At 36.6% G+C, this 14,559-nt stretch overlaps 1 protein-coding gene across 1 annotated transcript; it reads left to right on the top strand.

The window, feature by feature from the left end:
- Nucleotides 1-12,852: 12,852 nt before the first annotated feature.
- LOC141404365 (UBX domain-containing protein 1-B) lies at nt 12,853-14,053 on the top strand. The gene has a single exon (XM_073987909.1). It carries the CDS (start codon nt 13,005-13,007, stop codon nt 13,941-13,943), a length of 939 nt encoding a protein of 312 aa, XP_073844010.1. The 5' UTR covers nt 12,853-13,004; the 3' UTR covers nt 13,944-14,053.
- Nucleotides 14,054-14,559: the final 506 nt, after the last annotated feature.

The following is a 14,559-nucleotide window of genomic DNA, read 5'->3' as shown; positions in this document are numbered from 1 at the left end:
AATGTTTAACCGAACGTAGGTCCATGTTTTTGTATAGCCCCAAAACAAACCTCCCGATTTTCCGTACCTTAGCTTTATTTTTTGGACGAACTTTCTGTAATTTGAAATTTAAAAGTCAACAAAAATTCTGCAACAAAAATTGTTCATTTAAGTTCATATTTTCGTATAGCCCACATACCTCCGAACTAGCTGTTAATGACATTTGAAGTTCCCATGTTATGTACAAATATTCGGTATTTTGAGGATTCTAGCTGCAATTTTTAACCGAATTAGGAGTTATTTGACATTAAAGGCTCCCTTCAAAAACTGTCAACATAGGCCCATGTTTTATTATAACCCCTATATAACAGTATCTCCCAATTTCTAGCCCACCAAAAATTGTCAACAGTTAGATATAGGCACCATAAAAAAGGGCCTCCCGAATGAAGTACATGTACATGTACATTATCTGACATTTTAACGTACTCACTTAAAGTTGGGGACAGGAATGAATATTTTATGGTGGAGGGTATGAAAAGTTCGGCCCGGCCGAACTTAATGCTTTTTTTACTTGTTTTATATTAAAGTGCTGAAATACTGAAATACTTACCATAAATAGCTCTTGTAATGACGAACACGTTAATAACAAATTTTATTTGAGGATAGATCCGGTTACCTATATTTTTGAATCGGATATTCTGATATTAAAACCGATTTTGGAACCGGTTTTAAGTAACCGATTAATCGTATATGTATATCATTGGAAAGCTAATAAAATGGTCAATCAAATGACAGCAAGTAGCTGATTACATGATTACAACTTTGTTGGTTCCGAATCTAGAACAAAAAAACCGCTTTCTTAAACCAATTTTGATGTAAAATATCACTGGGTTGAAAAATTCTTTTTGGCGATGAAAGTGCATGATAAAAAAAACAACATAACATAAATTCATCTCGCCATAACTCAGAAGTTTGACCTATCTGACCTATATTTTACATCAAAATCGATTTAAGAAAGCTGTTTTTTGTTCTAGCTTCGGAACCAATCGGTTAGTTAAAACCGGTTCCAAAATCGGTTTTAATATCAGAATATCCGATTCAAAAATATAGGTAACCGGATCTATCCTCAAATAAAATTTGTTATTAACGTGTTCGTCATTACAAGAGCTATTTATGGTAAGTATTTCAGAAGCACCACAGACCAACAACGAATATACATAAAAAACAAAACATAGTTTTCTCAACAAAAACCGGGTAAATGTCAAAAAGGACCATGAAAACGGGGAAATATCGATTGGTCATCAATGGGAACCGTACCTAAAATCTTCTGAACAACATTTTTGTAGAATATTTGGATGCTGTAAAATCTCGTCTTGTGTTACTTTTACTACGGTTCAAAAAATAAAGGATGAAAAGGACATGAAAGGAATTGAGTTAGAGGGATGAAATATTCTACAAAAAGATTCACCATTCGATTTGACCGAAGAAATGTAATGTCAAAATGAAGCTACAATAACGCTTTAGAGAGATATGAAGCTATTTTCTCACAAATTAAGGGGCCAAAATTAAACCATTAATCACGCGATATCTCGGAAACTTGACCTATGGTGAATATTTCCTTTTGGGTTCTTAGTACACTCACCAAGGGCTTTCATCTCCAAAAGGAATTTTCCACCCACTGACTTTGAGTCCCATTTTGTAGCACAGTGTCATTTATCGATATTTTCCGAAAAATGTGCACCTTCTCGAGGCCATAACTACCTGAAGGAGCGTTCCAATGCTTTTGCGATGTACTAGAGAGTTCTTTATTATTGTCTTGGCTACAATTGTTGTCTTTGTGTTGGATCGAAAATCTCAGTGGTTTGGTTCTTATATGTCAAAGTATCCAAAAGTTCTTGAAAAATAACTTCAAGTCAAAATCCGGGGGCTCGATTTTCACCGTAGACATAGGGTCTAGTTGACTTTTTTGCTCAGTACAATCCCAAGAATCAGAAACTCCAGGCGCCCGATAACACTTTTTTCCTTCCATACAAATCGCCCCGGCCTAATATATATATATATATATATATATATATAAACATCCCATACGGGACAAGGGAGACTTCTCTCATATTTATATTGTTACGGAATTAGATTTAACTAATCTCCGTGTAGACGTTGTTTTATTTCCCAGTACGATTTGTACGATTTGTAGCACACAGCAAGTCTCTAGTTAGCACGCAGCTATTCGTTAACCGATCTGTTCAGTTCAACGCTTAAAACACAACTCAACTCGTCATTGCCAGTTCCCCTGTATTTATATCCCAAAGTCTCCCTGTTCGAGAGTCCTCTAGAAAATGTCTGGCAACTCCTCGAATATGTACAACGAACACACAGACGCACATTCGCACTAAGCGAACAACCAGAGTCACATACATGGGGGATGATGAATGACGTAATTACAACAACAAATAAATGCAAGAAAAGAAGTAACAAACTAAACGATAATTACATGATTTTGGCAAAACAAACAAAAGAACATCAACAAAAGGTAATGTAACGACTAGAATGATGAAGAGAGTTCTACATGGTAGTTGTTGTTGCTTAAATAAAATAACTGCGTAATAAAACGTTACGTTACAATTCAAATTTTTAAATTAACGGAAATTAAACTAAATTAACTTAAACCTATCAGTTACATTCGTAACATTGCCTCCCGCTTAAGCCTGTTCGTCCCGAATAGGCACAGTTCCCTCTCTGTGGTATGGGCATTGGTAACACTGCCTCCCGCTTAAGCCTGTTCCTCTTGACTAGACGCAGTTCTCGTTCTATAGTGGTGGCAACTAATTTAGATGTAACCTCTACTGCGTCAGCTTTGGACTTTTGCTCTACTGGACGACGTTGCTTTCTCTCCAGGAATCGTGACGCTATACCTTCTTTCTTTGTGGTCACCCTCCTAAGTGCCACCTGGTCTTCCTCGGACTTGTCCTTCCTTGTCGTACGGCCGTTTTTCGATGGACCTTTCCTCGACGTACATCTTCGCTTTTTCCTCCTCGTTGCGAGATTTTTCCACTTTCCTACGGGCCATTTGTCGGCGGCTTCCACCTTCAGCGTACGGACATCGACAGCGATCTCGCCGGATTCTGCCTTAGGGCAATGTTTGCTTTTCTCGTTGTAGCCCACACTTATCGGTATTTCCACATTGGACCAAGTCATCACACGGTGCTTTATGTCCAGGTTGATATCGAAGGCAATCATGAAGTCTACACCAAGTATAACTTCGTCCATAATATCGGCCACTATAAAATCGAAATTTACCGATTTCCTACCCATACTTAGCCTTTGGTAGGCCTTTCCATGCACCGTTGTAGTCTCGCCTGTGGCAGTCCGCAATTTGACTCCATTTAATAGCAATACCTTCCCTTTTACCAAATCCGGTCTAATAATGGACTTTGTTGCACCGGTGTCCAATGTCAAGGTACGCAATACACCATTGACGAAGCCTTTAACCCTTAAGTTGTGATTCTTCTGCTGGACTATGGCTATAGAGATTGTGGGACCATCATTTTCATCCTCTACCAGCGGCGTCTCGTGATTGACGGAATTCACTTTATTTGATTCACCTGATGTCTCTCTTTCCAGATTCTTGGCCACCGGTTGGTCGTCACTTTTTGAAGGCGATGAGGCTGATCTGGGCCTTGCTTGTTGCAATCTGCATTCTTGGGCCGTGTGTCCAATTTTCCGACAATTATAACAAGTCTTTTTCGTTCTAGCAGCCCCTCGTTTCACACGCATCAGTGCATCCTTCAGCAGGTCGACAACGGTCTGGGAATTGTTGTCCTCAACTTGCAGCCTCCGCACGTTGTAAGCTTTAGGTTTCACCAGCATCTTCGCGGTTTCTTGGGCCAGGGCAAATGACACGGTTTCTGCAAATGTTCCCATCGGTGCCGCATACGTCGCAAATTTTATCTCTGGATCACGAATACCACTAGAAAATGTTTCAATCTTTATGCGGTCCACCAATGGATGTGTCTCTCCTGGATATGCCAGCTGCGCCAATCGCTCTATATCAGCCGCAAAGTCTTGTAAGGTCTCATTTGGCCTCTGGACTCTTCCCCTCAGTTCCATTCGGTAGATCTCTTGCTTGTGTGCACCACCGTACTTACGTTCAAGAGCAGCCATTATATCTCCATAGTTGTTTCTCGAAGCGGCGGGAATACTCTGTAATACGTCAGCAGCATCACCCTTCAATGCCATAAGTAGTGATACCGCCTTTTCGTTGTCGTTCCAAGAATCTCTAGCAGCCAATGTCTCGAACTGTAATTTTAACACATTTAAAGATGTAGAGCCGTCGAAAACTGGAGGCTTAATTTTTAACTCGTTATGGATAGCTCTCACTGGACCGCCTTTAATTTCCAGTTCCGACATTTTCTTTTCTATGCCCAGAATCTTCTCATCTTGAGCCAGAAATTTATCGTCAACAGACAAAATCTTTTTATCCAACTCTTTCATTTGTACCTCCACGTTTTCTACTCTCTTTTCAATCACTATCGTGATATTCTCGAGTTTCTCGTTAATTTTTCTAGAATTCTCTTCCAACTCCTCTTTTAAGTTTCTTGAATTTTCTTCAAACATCCTAGAATTCTCTGCCATTAAGTTTTCGGTAATTTTTCTAGAGTTCTCTTCTAACTTTTCCTCTAATTTGTCGCCGAATTTGGCAAATCTTTCCTCCAATTTTCTGGAATTTTCTTCGCTCATTCGACAATTTTCTGCTTTCATTTCCATCATAAGTCTGGAAGTTTCTTCATTCTTTCTAGACATCTCTTCTAACATCTTACAGTTGTCAGATTTCATTTCCGCCATAAGTCTGGAAGTTTCTTCATTTTTCTTATTCATTTCCATGGAGCTACCTTCTATTTTCTTAATTTCCAGCATCATCATAGCCAGCATTGATTTCAAATCGTCTCCACTGGCAGCTACCGATGAAACTTCCTCAACGGAGGATTCGCCCTTTGCCGATAACTCGACTTCCTCCTTACTGTCGAACTCATATGCGTCGATGTTCATTCCACGGCGCTCGAACTCTTCCAACAAGCGTTTTTGTAGTTCGGCCTTGTTGCCATTAGAACACAACTCCAACTTACTTAGCTCCTTCTTCAAGTCTTCCACTCGTAGATCCTTAAACTTCATTGTAGGATGATCGTAATCTCACTGCTGACACCAATTGTTGCGGAATTAGATTTAACTAATCTCCGTGTAGACGTTGTTTTATTTCCCAGTACGATTTGTACCAAATAAAACAGTTTTAGATTACGTTTCTACAATGCTTTATTTACTTTATTACACATATTCAGCAAGTCTCTAGTTAGCACGCAGCTATTCTTTAACCGATCTGTTCAGTTCAACGCTTAAAAGACAACTCAACTCGTCATTGCCAGTTCCCCTGTATTTATATCCCAAAGTCTTCCTGTTCGAGAGTCCTCTAGAAAATGTCTGGCAACTCCTCGAATATGTACAACGAACACACAGACGCACATTCGCACTAAGCGAACAACCAGACTCACATACATGGGGGATGATGAATGACGTAATTACAACAACAAATAAATGCAAGAAAAGAAGTAACAAACTAAACGATAATTACATGATTTTGGCAAAACAAACAAAAGAACATTAACAAAAGGTGGTAATGTAACGACTAGAATGATGAAGAGAGTTCTACATGGTAGTTGTTGTTGCTTAAATAAAATAACTGCGTAATAAAACGTTACGTTACAATTCAAATTTTTAAATTAACGGAAATTAAACTAAATTAACTTAAACCTATCAGTTACATTCGTAACAATATATATCAATCTTATCAATAGAAAATAGTGTATATGCATCTTCAAGAGAAGAAGAAGACTCAACAGCCGCATCAAATTTTCTCTTGATGTATAGCATTATCGCAGGACTTGGCTTCACTCCTACCCGTTTTCTTATGTCATACATAAATTGTTCCACTGTGAAGTGGGTTGTAAATTTGTTGATATTGTTGTTTCCATACCTACATAGCATTCTATCTAATGCTGTTAAAGATGAAAAAAACAAAGGCCTTAAAGAATAGTCCGTCTCGTTCAGAAATTCCTTCATACGTCGTATTACTAGAAGTTTATGTAACAAGTTATCTTCTTCTGCTTCTGTTGACAGCATTGCAATAAAAAGTGTCATTACTTCAACAAATATTGTTTTATTCAAAACTTCAGCGAACAGCTCCGCCATTGCCTTTAAGTCAGTCACAACTTGGTCATTGATGAGTTTTTGATATTTCTCGATATTGAACGACGCGAAGTCATATTTTCTCCGGAAATAGTCTTTAAATTCGTAGTAAGGTTCCACAAAGAAGAAACTAAGCTTGGTTCTTTTGTATGTTATTGCTCCATTTTTGAATGTGCCCACTATATTTACCAGGAGGTGGTACATGTCATAAGCGAAAAGATTGTTGCCGAAATGATGAAGGTTACCTCCACCGTAGTTTGGCAATAGCTCCCTATGTGTCGACGCCGCATCGCAGACGTTCAGCACTACGTTTGCACCGATTGTTTGAGCTGCATTCAACATCCTGGAATGCCTGCCAGAGTGCAGCTCCGACTGCAACAGGGTGGCTCCTCATGATACCAGTGGACCATCTTGTTGAGGAGAGGAAGATTTCACCAGTACATCAACAAAACAAGATATTGTCGATGCAGTAACTGCCTATCTGTTATCTCCTTAAGCTTCACTGTCACTATCTATAGGATAGGCTTCCTCCGCCCCATCAATCGCAGCAGAAGAACGCCAACTGCCAAGACAGTTATGATCCGGACTATGCAGCCGCCTCAGTAGACATGTCCGACATGTGGATTGGGACCGCCCCCAATTTGTGGACGCAGACAGTCCAGGAAGAATTGTTGTTAATTTTTAGTCACTTTTTTTATTAATAAAATGTTTTGAACATAACAAATGATATTTCACTTCTGTTAAATCTATTACAGATATGGTTTAGTTACACGGTATTGTAACACAGCTTCCTTGATGTCATCCAAAGCTTGGGTTTCTACTCCGAAATTCTCGTTGACAACAACGGAACGGCTGTAAATGGCTTGCATTCCTTGCCACTTTGCACAGACCGGGCATTCGCCAAATTCCTTTTCGTGGTGGATGACAATTTCTTGAGGTTTAGTCCGTTATAACTCAGCCAGAGTACCCAAAACAGATTGATATTTGTCCGAATCTTTGCACGCTGGTTGCGTAAAACCCTTGACCATCAGCAATGAGGGATTTCTTCAAATGTACATAGTTCCTCCAACAGCGGATCAGTGTAGGTTACATCAATAGCAGCCTCTTTAATATACCTACTTCCCGTTTGTACATTTTGACGACCAGGGGCTCAATTCTGTTTCTATGAAAATGTGAAATGAAAACTTTTATTAGGTCCCGGTCCACACTAGCGTGAATTTCATTAAAAAATTTCATGAAATTAGGTGTTCTTAAATCGAATTCCCCACTACAGCAATTTTATGATTTTGCCAAGGCCTACAAAAGGTCGGCCATTCAGAGTTCTGTTAACAACTTTTGACAACAAACATAATAGATTGTTCATTATTGTGATTTGATTTCCTTTGTATTTTATGTCACAATAGTGTATTTGACAGCAAACTAAATAGGCAGGGCTAACTAGTTTGGGCTGAGTGTCCTACTGTATATACTGTGGATTTTGCTCTACTATGGAGGTCAATCTAGAGACGCATAATTTCATGCAATTTTTTTAATGAAATCACTCTAGTGTGGACCGGGACTAGGGAGAAAACTGTCAAATGAAAAAAATTATAAAGGAATTATTTTTCATTTAAAATTTTCATAGAACAAGAATCCAGCCCCAGGGTCTCAATTCTGTTTCTATGAAAATGTGAAATGAAAACAACTGTCAAATGAAAAAAAAAAATATAAACGAAATATTTTTCATTTCAAATTTTCATAGAACAAGAATCCAGTCCCAGGAAAACATAATTTTTAAACAAAATTTTTTTATTTCAGTTTATAAAAACAAATCAATATCAAAATAGTGGCACTTGACAAACACACATACATACATACCAAAAGTTGTACCATGATTTTTTCTCACAATTTTGGTGTTTTCAGAACATTTTTTATTTTTCTATTTTCAAAATTAACGAGAGAGGCCTGCCAAAATATCTTTTTGATATACAGACTTTCTGGCAGGCATTTGATTTTTGTTTTTAAATTTGTACGTGAATTTAAAACGATGGACAAGCAATGCAATGAAAGAGAAGACAAAATTTGATATGATTTAAATGTGTACTAGTAGTTAAACCGCTTACTTTTCATTCACGTTTTGCAGTTTTTCTAAAAATGTTTGGATTTTTAATACATTTTTAAATTTTGTATTTTTCCTTTCATAATTAATTTAGTCCCAATTTACATTAGGCGAGTTTACTTGCGGCAATTGTCAGTTTGATGGAGAGAGAGGTGAGGTATATGGTAACCCTTTGCCTCTCAACACCCTCTCTCACCCACAAACTGACAATTGCCGCAAGTAAACTCGCCTAATGTAAATTGGGACTTATTTCGATAAATTCTCTTATGCCATGTTCATACCAGCATTTGAATAACGTCATTCGTTCTCATAATTACGTACACGAATTAACCCGTTCATACGACATGGTACACAATTCATAGCAACATGATTCATATTTTCCTACTTTTTATTTACTGATTTTAAAGAAAGTTGCAGCCAAAAGACAAGTAAAATTAATTGATATGAACTGAAAAAATATTTATCCTTCTTTCAGATATCTATTTAATACTAAATTATATTATTTTCATTCATGTTTTCTATTTTTTCTCACAATTTTGGTGTTTTCAGAACATTTTTTAATTTTTCTATTTTCAAAATTAAAGAGAGAGAGTCCTGCCAAAATAACTTTTTGGTATACAGGCTTTCTTGCAGGCATTTGATTTTTGTTTCTAAATTTGTACGCGAATTTGAAACGATGGACAAGAAATGCAAGTGCAATGATAGAGAACACACAATTTCCTGTGATTTGAATATATACTAGTTGTTAAACCGTTTACTTTTCATTCATATTTTGCAGTTTTTCTAAAAATGTTTGGGTTTTTAATATATTTTTAAATTTTGTATTTTTCCTGTCATAATTAATTTTTTTCGATAAATTCTCTCATTTGTTAGAGATGGGACATATTTTATCGTCGTTCTGACAGTAATTTAAATTGTAAATTTGTATGGGAAATGAAGTAATTACATCGTAATTTGGGGTCGAACAACGAATAGAGAGCGAAACACCGTCAGTCTGAACAAGGCATTAGAGATGGGACATATTTTATCGTCATTCTGAGAACAATTTAAATGGAACAACGTAAAAAATCGTTGTTCGTTTTCTAAGTTTTGTATGGGAAATCATGGTTTAATAAGAAAGGTTAGTTAATGTTTGGTTTACATTCGGTGTCTTTTCGTGATTTCGAAGGCGTTTCGTGATTTCGCGCGGAATCAAGCAAAAATTATCATGATTTCGCATACAAAAATGAAATCATCTCATTTCGTGATTTCAGCGAAATCAACATCGAAATCACAGTACACATGACATACAACCCTGCTTTTGGCTGAAAAAGTACCAAAAGTTGCAACACTTTTCACGTATCACAATAAACAAGGTAGATGGTTAATTGCTGCAACAAAAAATTTTAGTATCAAAATTTGTAAACAACGTGAAAAAAATATTAAATTACTTTGTTACAATGCTATTTTTCATTGTGTTCTCGTACTTTTTTAATGGTAATGTGAGAAAAAAGAGCAAATTGCCAAAAATTGCTTCCCCATACAAATTTCTTACTATGCCAAAATTGTATGGCAGAAAACAGAAGAATAGGGTGTTATTCGGCGCTATTTTTGTTTAAAGAGAATTGCAAGTCTTGCTAGACTTCAGAGTACGGGAACGCATTTTAAGTACTAAACGGGAAAACTGCTGCAAGTTCGAAACACAACTTTTAAGCTGTAAACAGATACAACGTTTGGGTAAAGTTTTGGTCGTTTTGGCCGTTTTTACACTGTTGGGCATGATGCCGAAAAATTCAAATTCATTTGAAATATATGCCGGCAAACACATAAACGCTGGACTTTGGTATCGTCGTCGCCCTGTTGTTGTTGTTTTTTTCTCGACGCCCAACGCAAAACTTTAATCAAACGTTGTATCTGTTTTCAGCTTTATCTATCAAAATTTATTATTATGTCACAACGTTAAAATCATTTTTTATATTTTTTCATTTGTTAGTGCTATACACAATTAATACGATATATAGATAATTTTACGATAATTTTCGAAATAAAGTTGTAAAGTTCTATATTGCCGTATATTTTTGATGACTAATTCAATTTACAACAACTTGTTTTGAAAATTCATGTTCGATCAGCTGCGCATATGCATCTACCTTGATCATTGTGATATTTTGAAATCAACAAAAAAATAAGTGTAAACATCGGGATGTATTTCAGGATTTCGTGAAATCCAGTGGATTTTAGAGCGCAAGTGTAAACTTGGCAAAAGCATTCTGTCAATTTAAATTTTTTTTCGACTGTTCCTAAAACGTCAAAACCATATACACAAACTGTGTATGTGTGTGTGCTGTTTGAATAATATGCCAAACAATTTTATAAACAATCGAATTCAATGATTTTTTAAATTTGTTTTTAGAACATTTGTATGGAAGAAATTCGTGGGCTTCGGTTTGAAGCAAACATTTTATCATATCCACAACTCGATTATGTGGAGAAACCTTGACACTTCATTAATTTTTCGCGTTTTTTATAAAATACTCAAAAATGGTATTGTAAACAAACCCACTTGTTGTCTTTGTGTCTACTAATTTTGACGTTTTAGGAATTCAGGAAAAACAAGGGTTCCATAGATAGATTATTTTCATTTAAATCTACCTCTATATTTATACCATGTGGGAAATGAAGTAATTATATAGTAATTTGACTTCGAACAACGAATAGACAGCGAATTAGGCTTATGTCCAATTTACATTAGCAACTTTTTCGTCATTTATTTGCTAAAACAGGCAACATTTTGCGTCATTTACCATACAAAAAATAATTGACGATAGCTGCGTCATTTATTCTAAACAACGCACGAAAACACCATACTATTGTAAGCAGCCCTGTTTTTTTGTCATAAACTACCAAAAAATGCAACTGTTTTATTATGTCTTTAGCTGTGTCTGGTTACCCTAAAATTTGTACCAATTGTTGCTGGAAGTCGTCTGTTAACACAAAAAACCAGCAAAAGAGAGCGTTTCGAGAGAGACATTTTGACAGTTCTTTCACTGAGAGCTTGCAAATTCTTGCTGGACAAATTTCTTCTAGCAAGCACTTGCAAGCTCTTATTCTTCCTGAAAACAATCAATCAGCTGTTTTTAGTTTTTTGTTGATTTATGTTTGTGAACATTAAAAACAATTTTATTGTGGAAATAACATAGTCTAATTGTATTGTTTTATGGAGAACAAATTTGTAAAGTGGAAAAATACTTTTTTGTTTCATTTTCTTTTTTGTTTCATTTTCTTTTTTTGTTTTTAATAAAATACAACGTGTTTGCTTCCTTTGTTGGCGGACAAATTGTTCTGTTTTGGCAAGTCAGCTGATTGCTTGCTGGTTTTTGCTGCGAAGGTGTCTGTTTACTTTTTACAATTTTCTAGCAAAAGAGAATAAAAACTCCTTACTCTCTGGGAAAGTTCTTGCTGGACAATTCTTGCTGGGAAAGTAACCGGACAGACTTTTTGTTTGTGTGTTGTAGAAAAACAAAAATACTCAAACGATGACAAAAGTGAAAATAAATGGTTAAAAAACTTGCAAAAATCATGTTTTTTTTTTTGTTTTTGGAATTAATTTAAGTTATTTGATACACATTTGTGTTGTGAAATTCCTATTTTTCTGAATAAATATATTGTGTGCGCGTGTTTCTGTTATTGTATAAGTGTGTATGTGCGATTGTGTGCGTAAGCAAATGACGCAAAAAAACAGATGTAAATACACTTCATTTGATTCTAGGATTTCGTAAAACGAAATCATTTAATATGCATATGTAAATTAGAGTTGTGTCGTTCATGAACGAACCGGTTCCAAGGAATGATTCCGTGAAAAGAACGAACGGATCCGTATCCAGCACATTTGTTTATGTCGTTCATTTAGATCCCTGATGGCCAAGACATTGCTGCCTACAAAATTAGCAGCAGAACCACTATAATTAATTTTACACACAAAATCTACTTAGACAAGCTGCGTTGACGCAAGCATCACAAATTTGCACACACAAAACAATCAATGATTCAGTTAGCTCATATCGTTCAGTAAATCATATCGTTCATCTCGTTCTTTTAGCTTCTTTCGATCAAATTCAAAACCACCCCCATTTTTTGAACACAAACAAACTCACACAAGCTGCGTTAACGCAAGCATCACAAACTGACACACACAAAACAATCAATGTAGAGAAGAGGAACCATGAACGATATTCAAAAGAAAAGGATGGGCTAAAATGTTTTATTGAATGAAAAAGAGCCAACGGACGAAGTGAACGACCCGGATCTTTTTAGTGAACGGAATGAAAAAGATCGATCCGCTCAATGAACGAGATTGCCCAACACTAATGTAAATTGGACTTTAGTATGAACAAGACATTAGCGGTTTTTAATCCGATAATATCGATATACAAAACTATCTATCGATATTGAATTCTTAAAAAATAATCGATATTATCGATAGTGACATCGATTTTTTGCCAGCTCTAAGACCGATAGTTTAAACTGCCAATCGATATAAGCGCATAATTAAAATTATCGATATCATCGATAGTGCTCCCTGCCTTTTTTATCCAAAAAGTCATCATCTATTGCAAATTTTGTTTTGTATATTACCTCAGTTCGCAAATAATCTCTAAATTTCATTTCAAACTACTGATTGATTGTGTATAAGGATCAGGTTGCAAACAAAATGGGCGATGTACAAATGTTAATGGAAATGGGCTTCCCCAAGGAGAGAGCAGAATATGCACTTAAGGTTACTAATAATAAAGGAGTTGAGCCGGCTATGGAGTGGTTGTTGGCTCATGTCGATGAACCTATTCCACAACAGCAGCAGGCTGCTGAGGAATCGCCCAGCACATCCAGTTCTGAGAAAGTTGCCGGGGAAGCAAAATCACTTAAATGTGACGATTGTGGTAAATTGTGCAAAGATCAGGGAGAGGTAGAATTTCATGCTGCCAAGACTGGTCATAGTAATTTTTCTGAATCCACTGAGGAGAAAAAACCATTAACAGAAGAAGAAAAAAAGCAACAGCTGGCTTTGATTGAAGAAAAACTAAAGCAAAAAAGGTTGGAGCGTGAAGAACGTGAAAGACAAGATGCTTTGGAACGCGAAAGAAATCGCATTAAATCCGGCAAGGATATGTCAGAGGCTCGTCGACGTGTCGAGGAATTGGAAATGAAGAAAATTATAGAACAACGCAAACGGGAAAAGGCCGAAGAAAAGGCTGCGCGTGAACGTGTTAAAGCTCAAATTGAAGCGGATAAGGCTAGACGCAAAGCCAGCCAGACATCACCTACTGCCGAAACACCGGTCGCATCGTCATCGGTGTCCTCTACCACAACAAATACTGATGTCAGCGTTAAATCTCCTCCAAAAGAGTATAAGGAGACCCGCATTCAAATACGTCTCCAAGATGGATCTACTCTTACCGAAACATTTAACGTTAACGAACAACTATCCGCTGTGCGTGTATTCATCCAAATGAAGACCGGAAGTGAAATTCCTTTTGGTCTCATGACAACATTTCCTCGCAAAGTGTTTGACTGTGATGACTTTGAGAAACCGTTAAGTGCTCTAGGATTGGTGCCGTCTGCTGTTCTCATAATGACAAAAGTCAATGTATGAAGGAATATCGAGCAATATGAAGTCGTAGTTGCGGATTGGAATCTAACAAAAGTAAAAATGTAGAAGTAATAAAATATTTAATAAACTTTCGGTAAAACTCGGCAATTTTATATATGTATGTATATTTATTTCAAATACTGCAAAAATAAAATGCAGATTTGGGTTTTGTTTTCTAATAAACAGTTTGATACCATTAATGATGAATAGATTTTTGTTTATATAAAGGTAATTGAGACCCTAGCTTCAATGGACTACTGGAAGGGATAGAGTAGTAGATTGGAATATAACCAGTAAACAATCTGGAACTACTGTGTTGTTGCAGGTTCACCCGATGGAATGTGGGTATGTGGGAGTATAGAGTAGTATTTCAGATTACAATAGGGGGTTATTACAGTTGGCGTAGTTGTATGCGTTCAAATGTCGTAGGCGTAGTCGTAGTTTGCATTTGTTGCGTGTGGTCCCAAAATTGCATTAAATTTTACAATTCTTATCTACCGGCAGCATCTCCACAACGTGATATTCCAAGCTATCGGCAAAAGAGAAATAAACCGGATACGCGAAGCGGCTGATAGAGTAGGGCTTGAAAAAAATCAGTGTTGCCACATAAGAGGGTAAT

The sequence above is a fragment of the Musca autumnalis genome, unplaced genomic scaffold, assembly GCF_047663935.1.
Source record: "Musca autumnalis isolate F117 unplaced genomic scaffold, ASM4766393v1 scaffold_4, whole genome shotgun sequence".
In the NCBI taxonomy this organism is placed as follows: domain Eukaryota; kingdom Metazoa; phylum Arthropoda; class Insecta; order Diptera; family Muscidae; genus Musca; species Musca autumnalis.
Note: the sequence above shows the minus strand (reverse complement) of the source record. Positions and strands in the feature narration are given on the sequence as shown.

What these genes read in the sequence shown, in the direction of transcription:
- LOC141404365 (XM_073987909.1), top strand. Translation starts at nt 13,005, where the DNA reads ATGGGCGATGTACAAATGTTAATGGAAATGGGCTTCCCCAAGGAGAGA.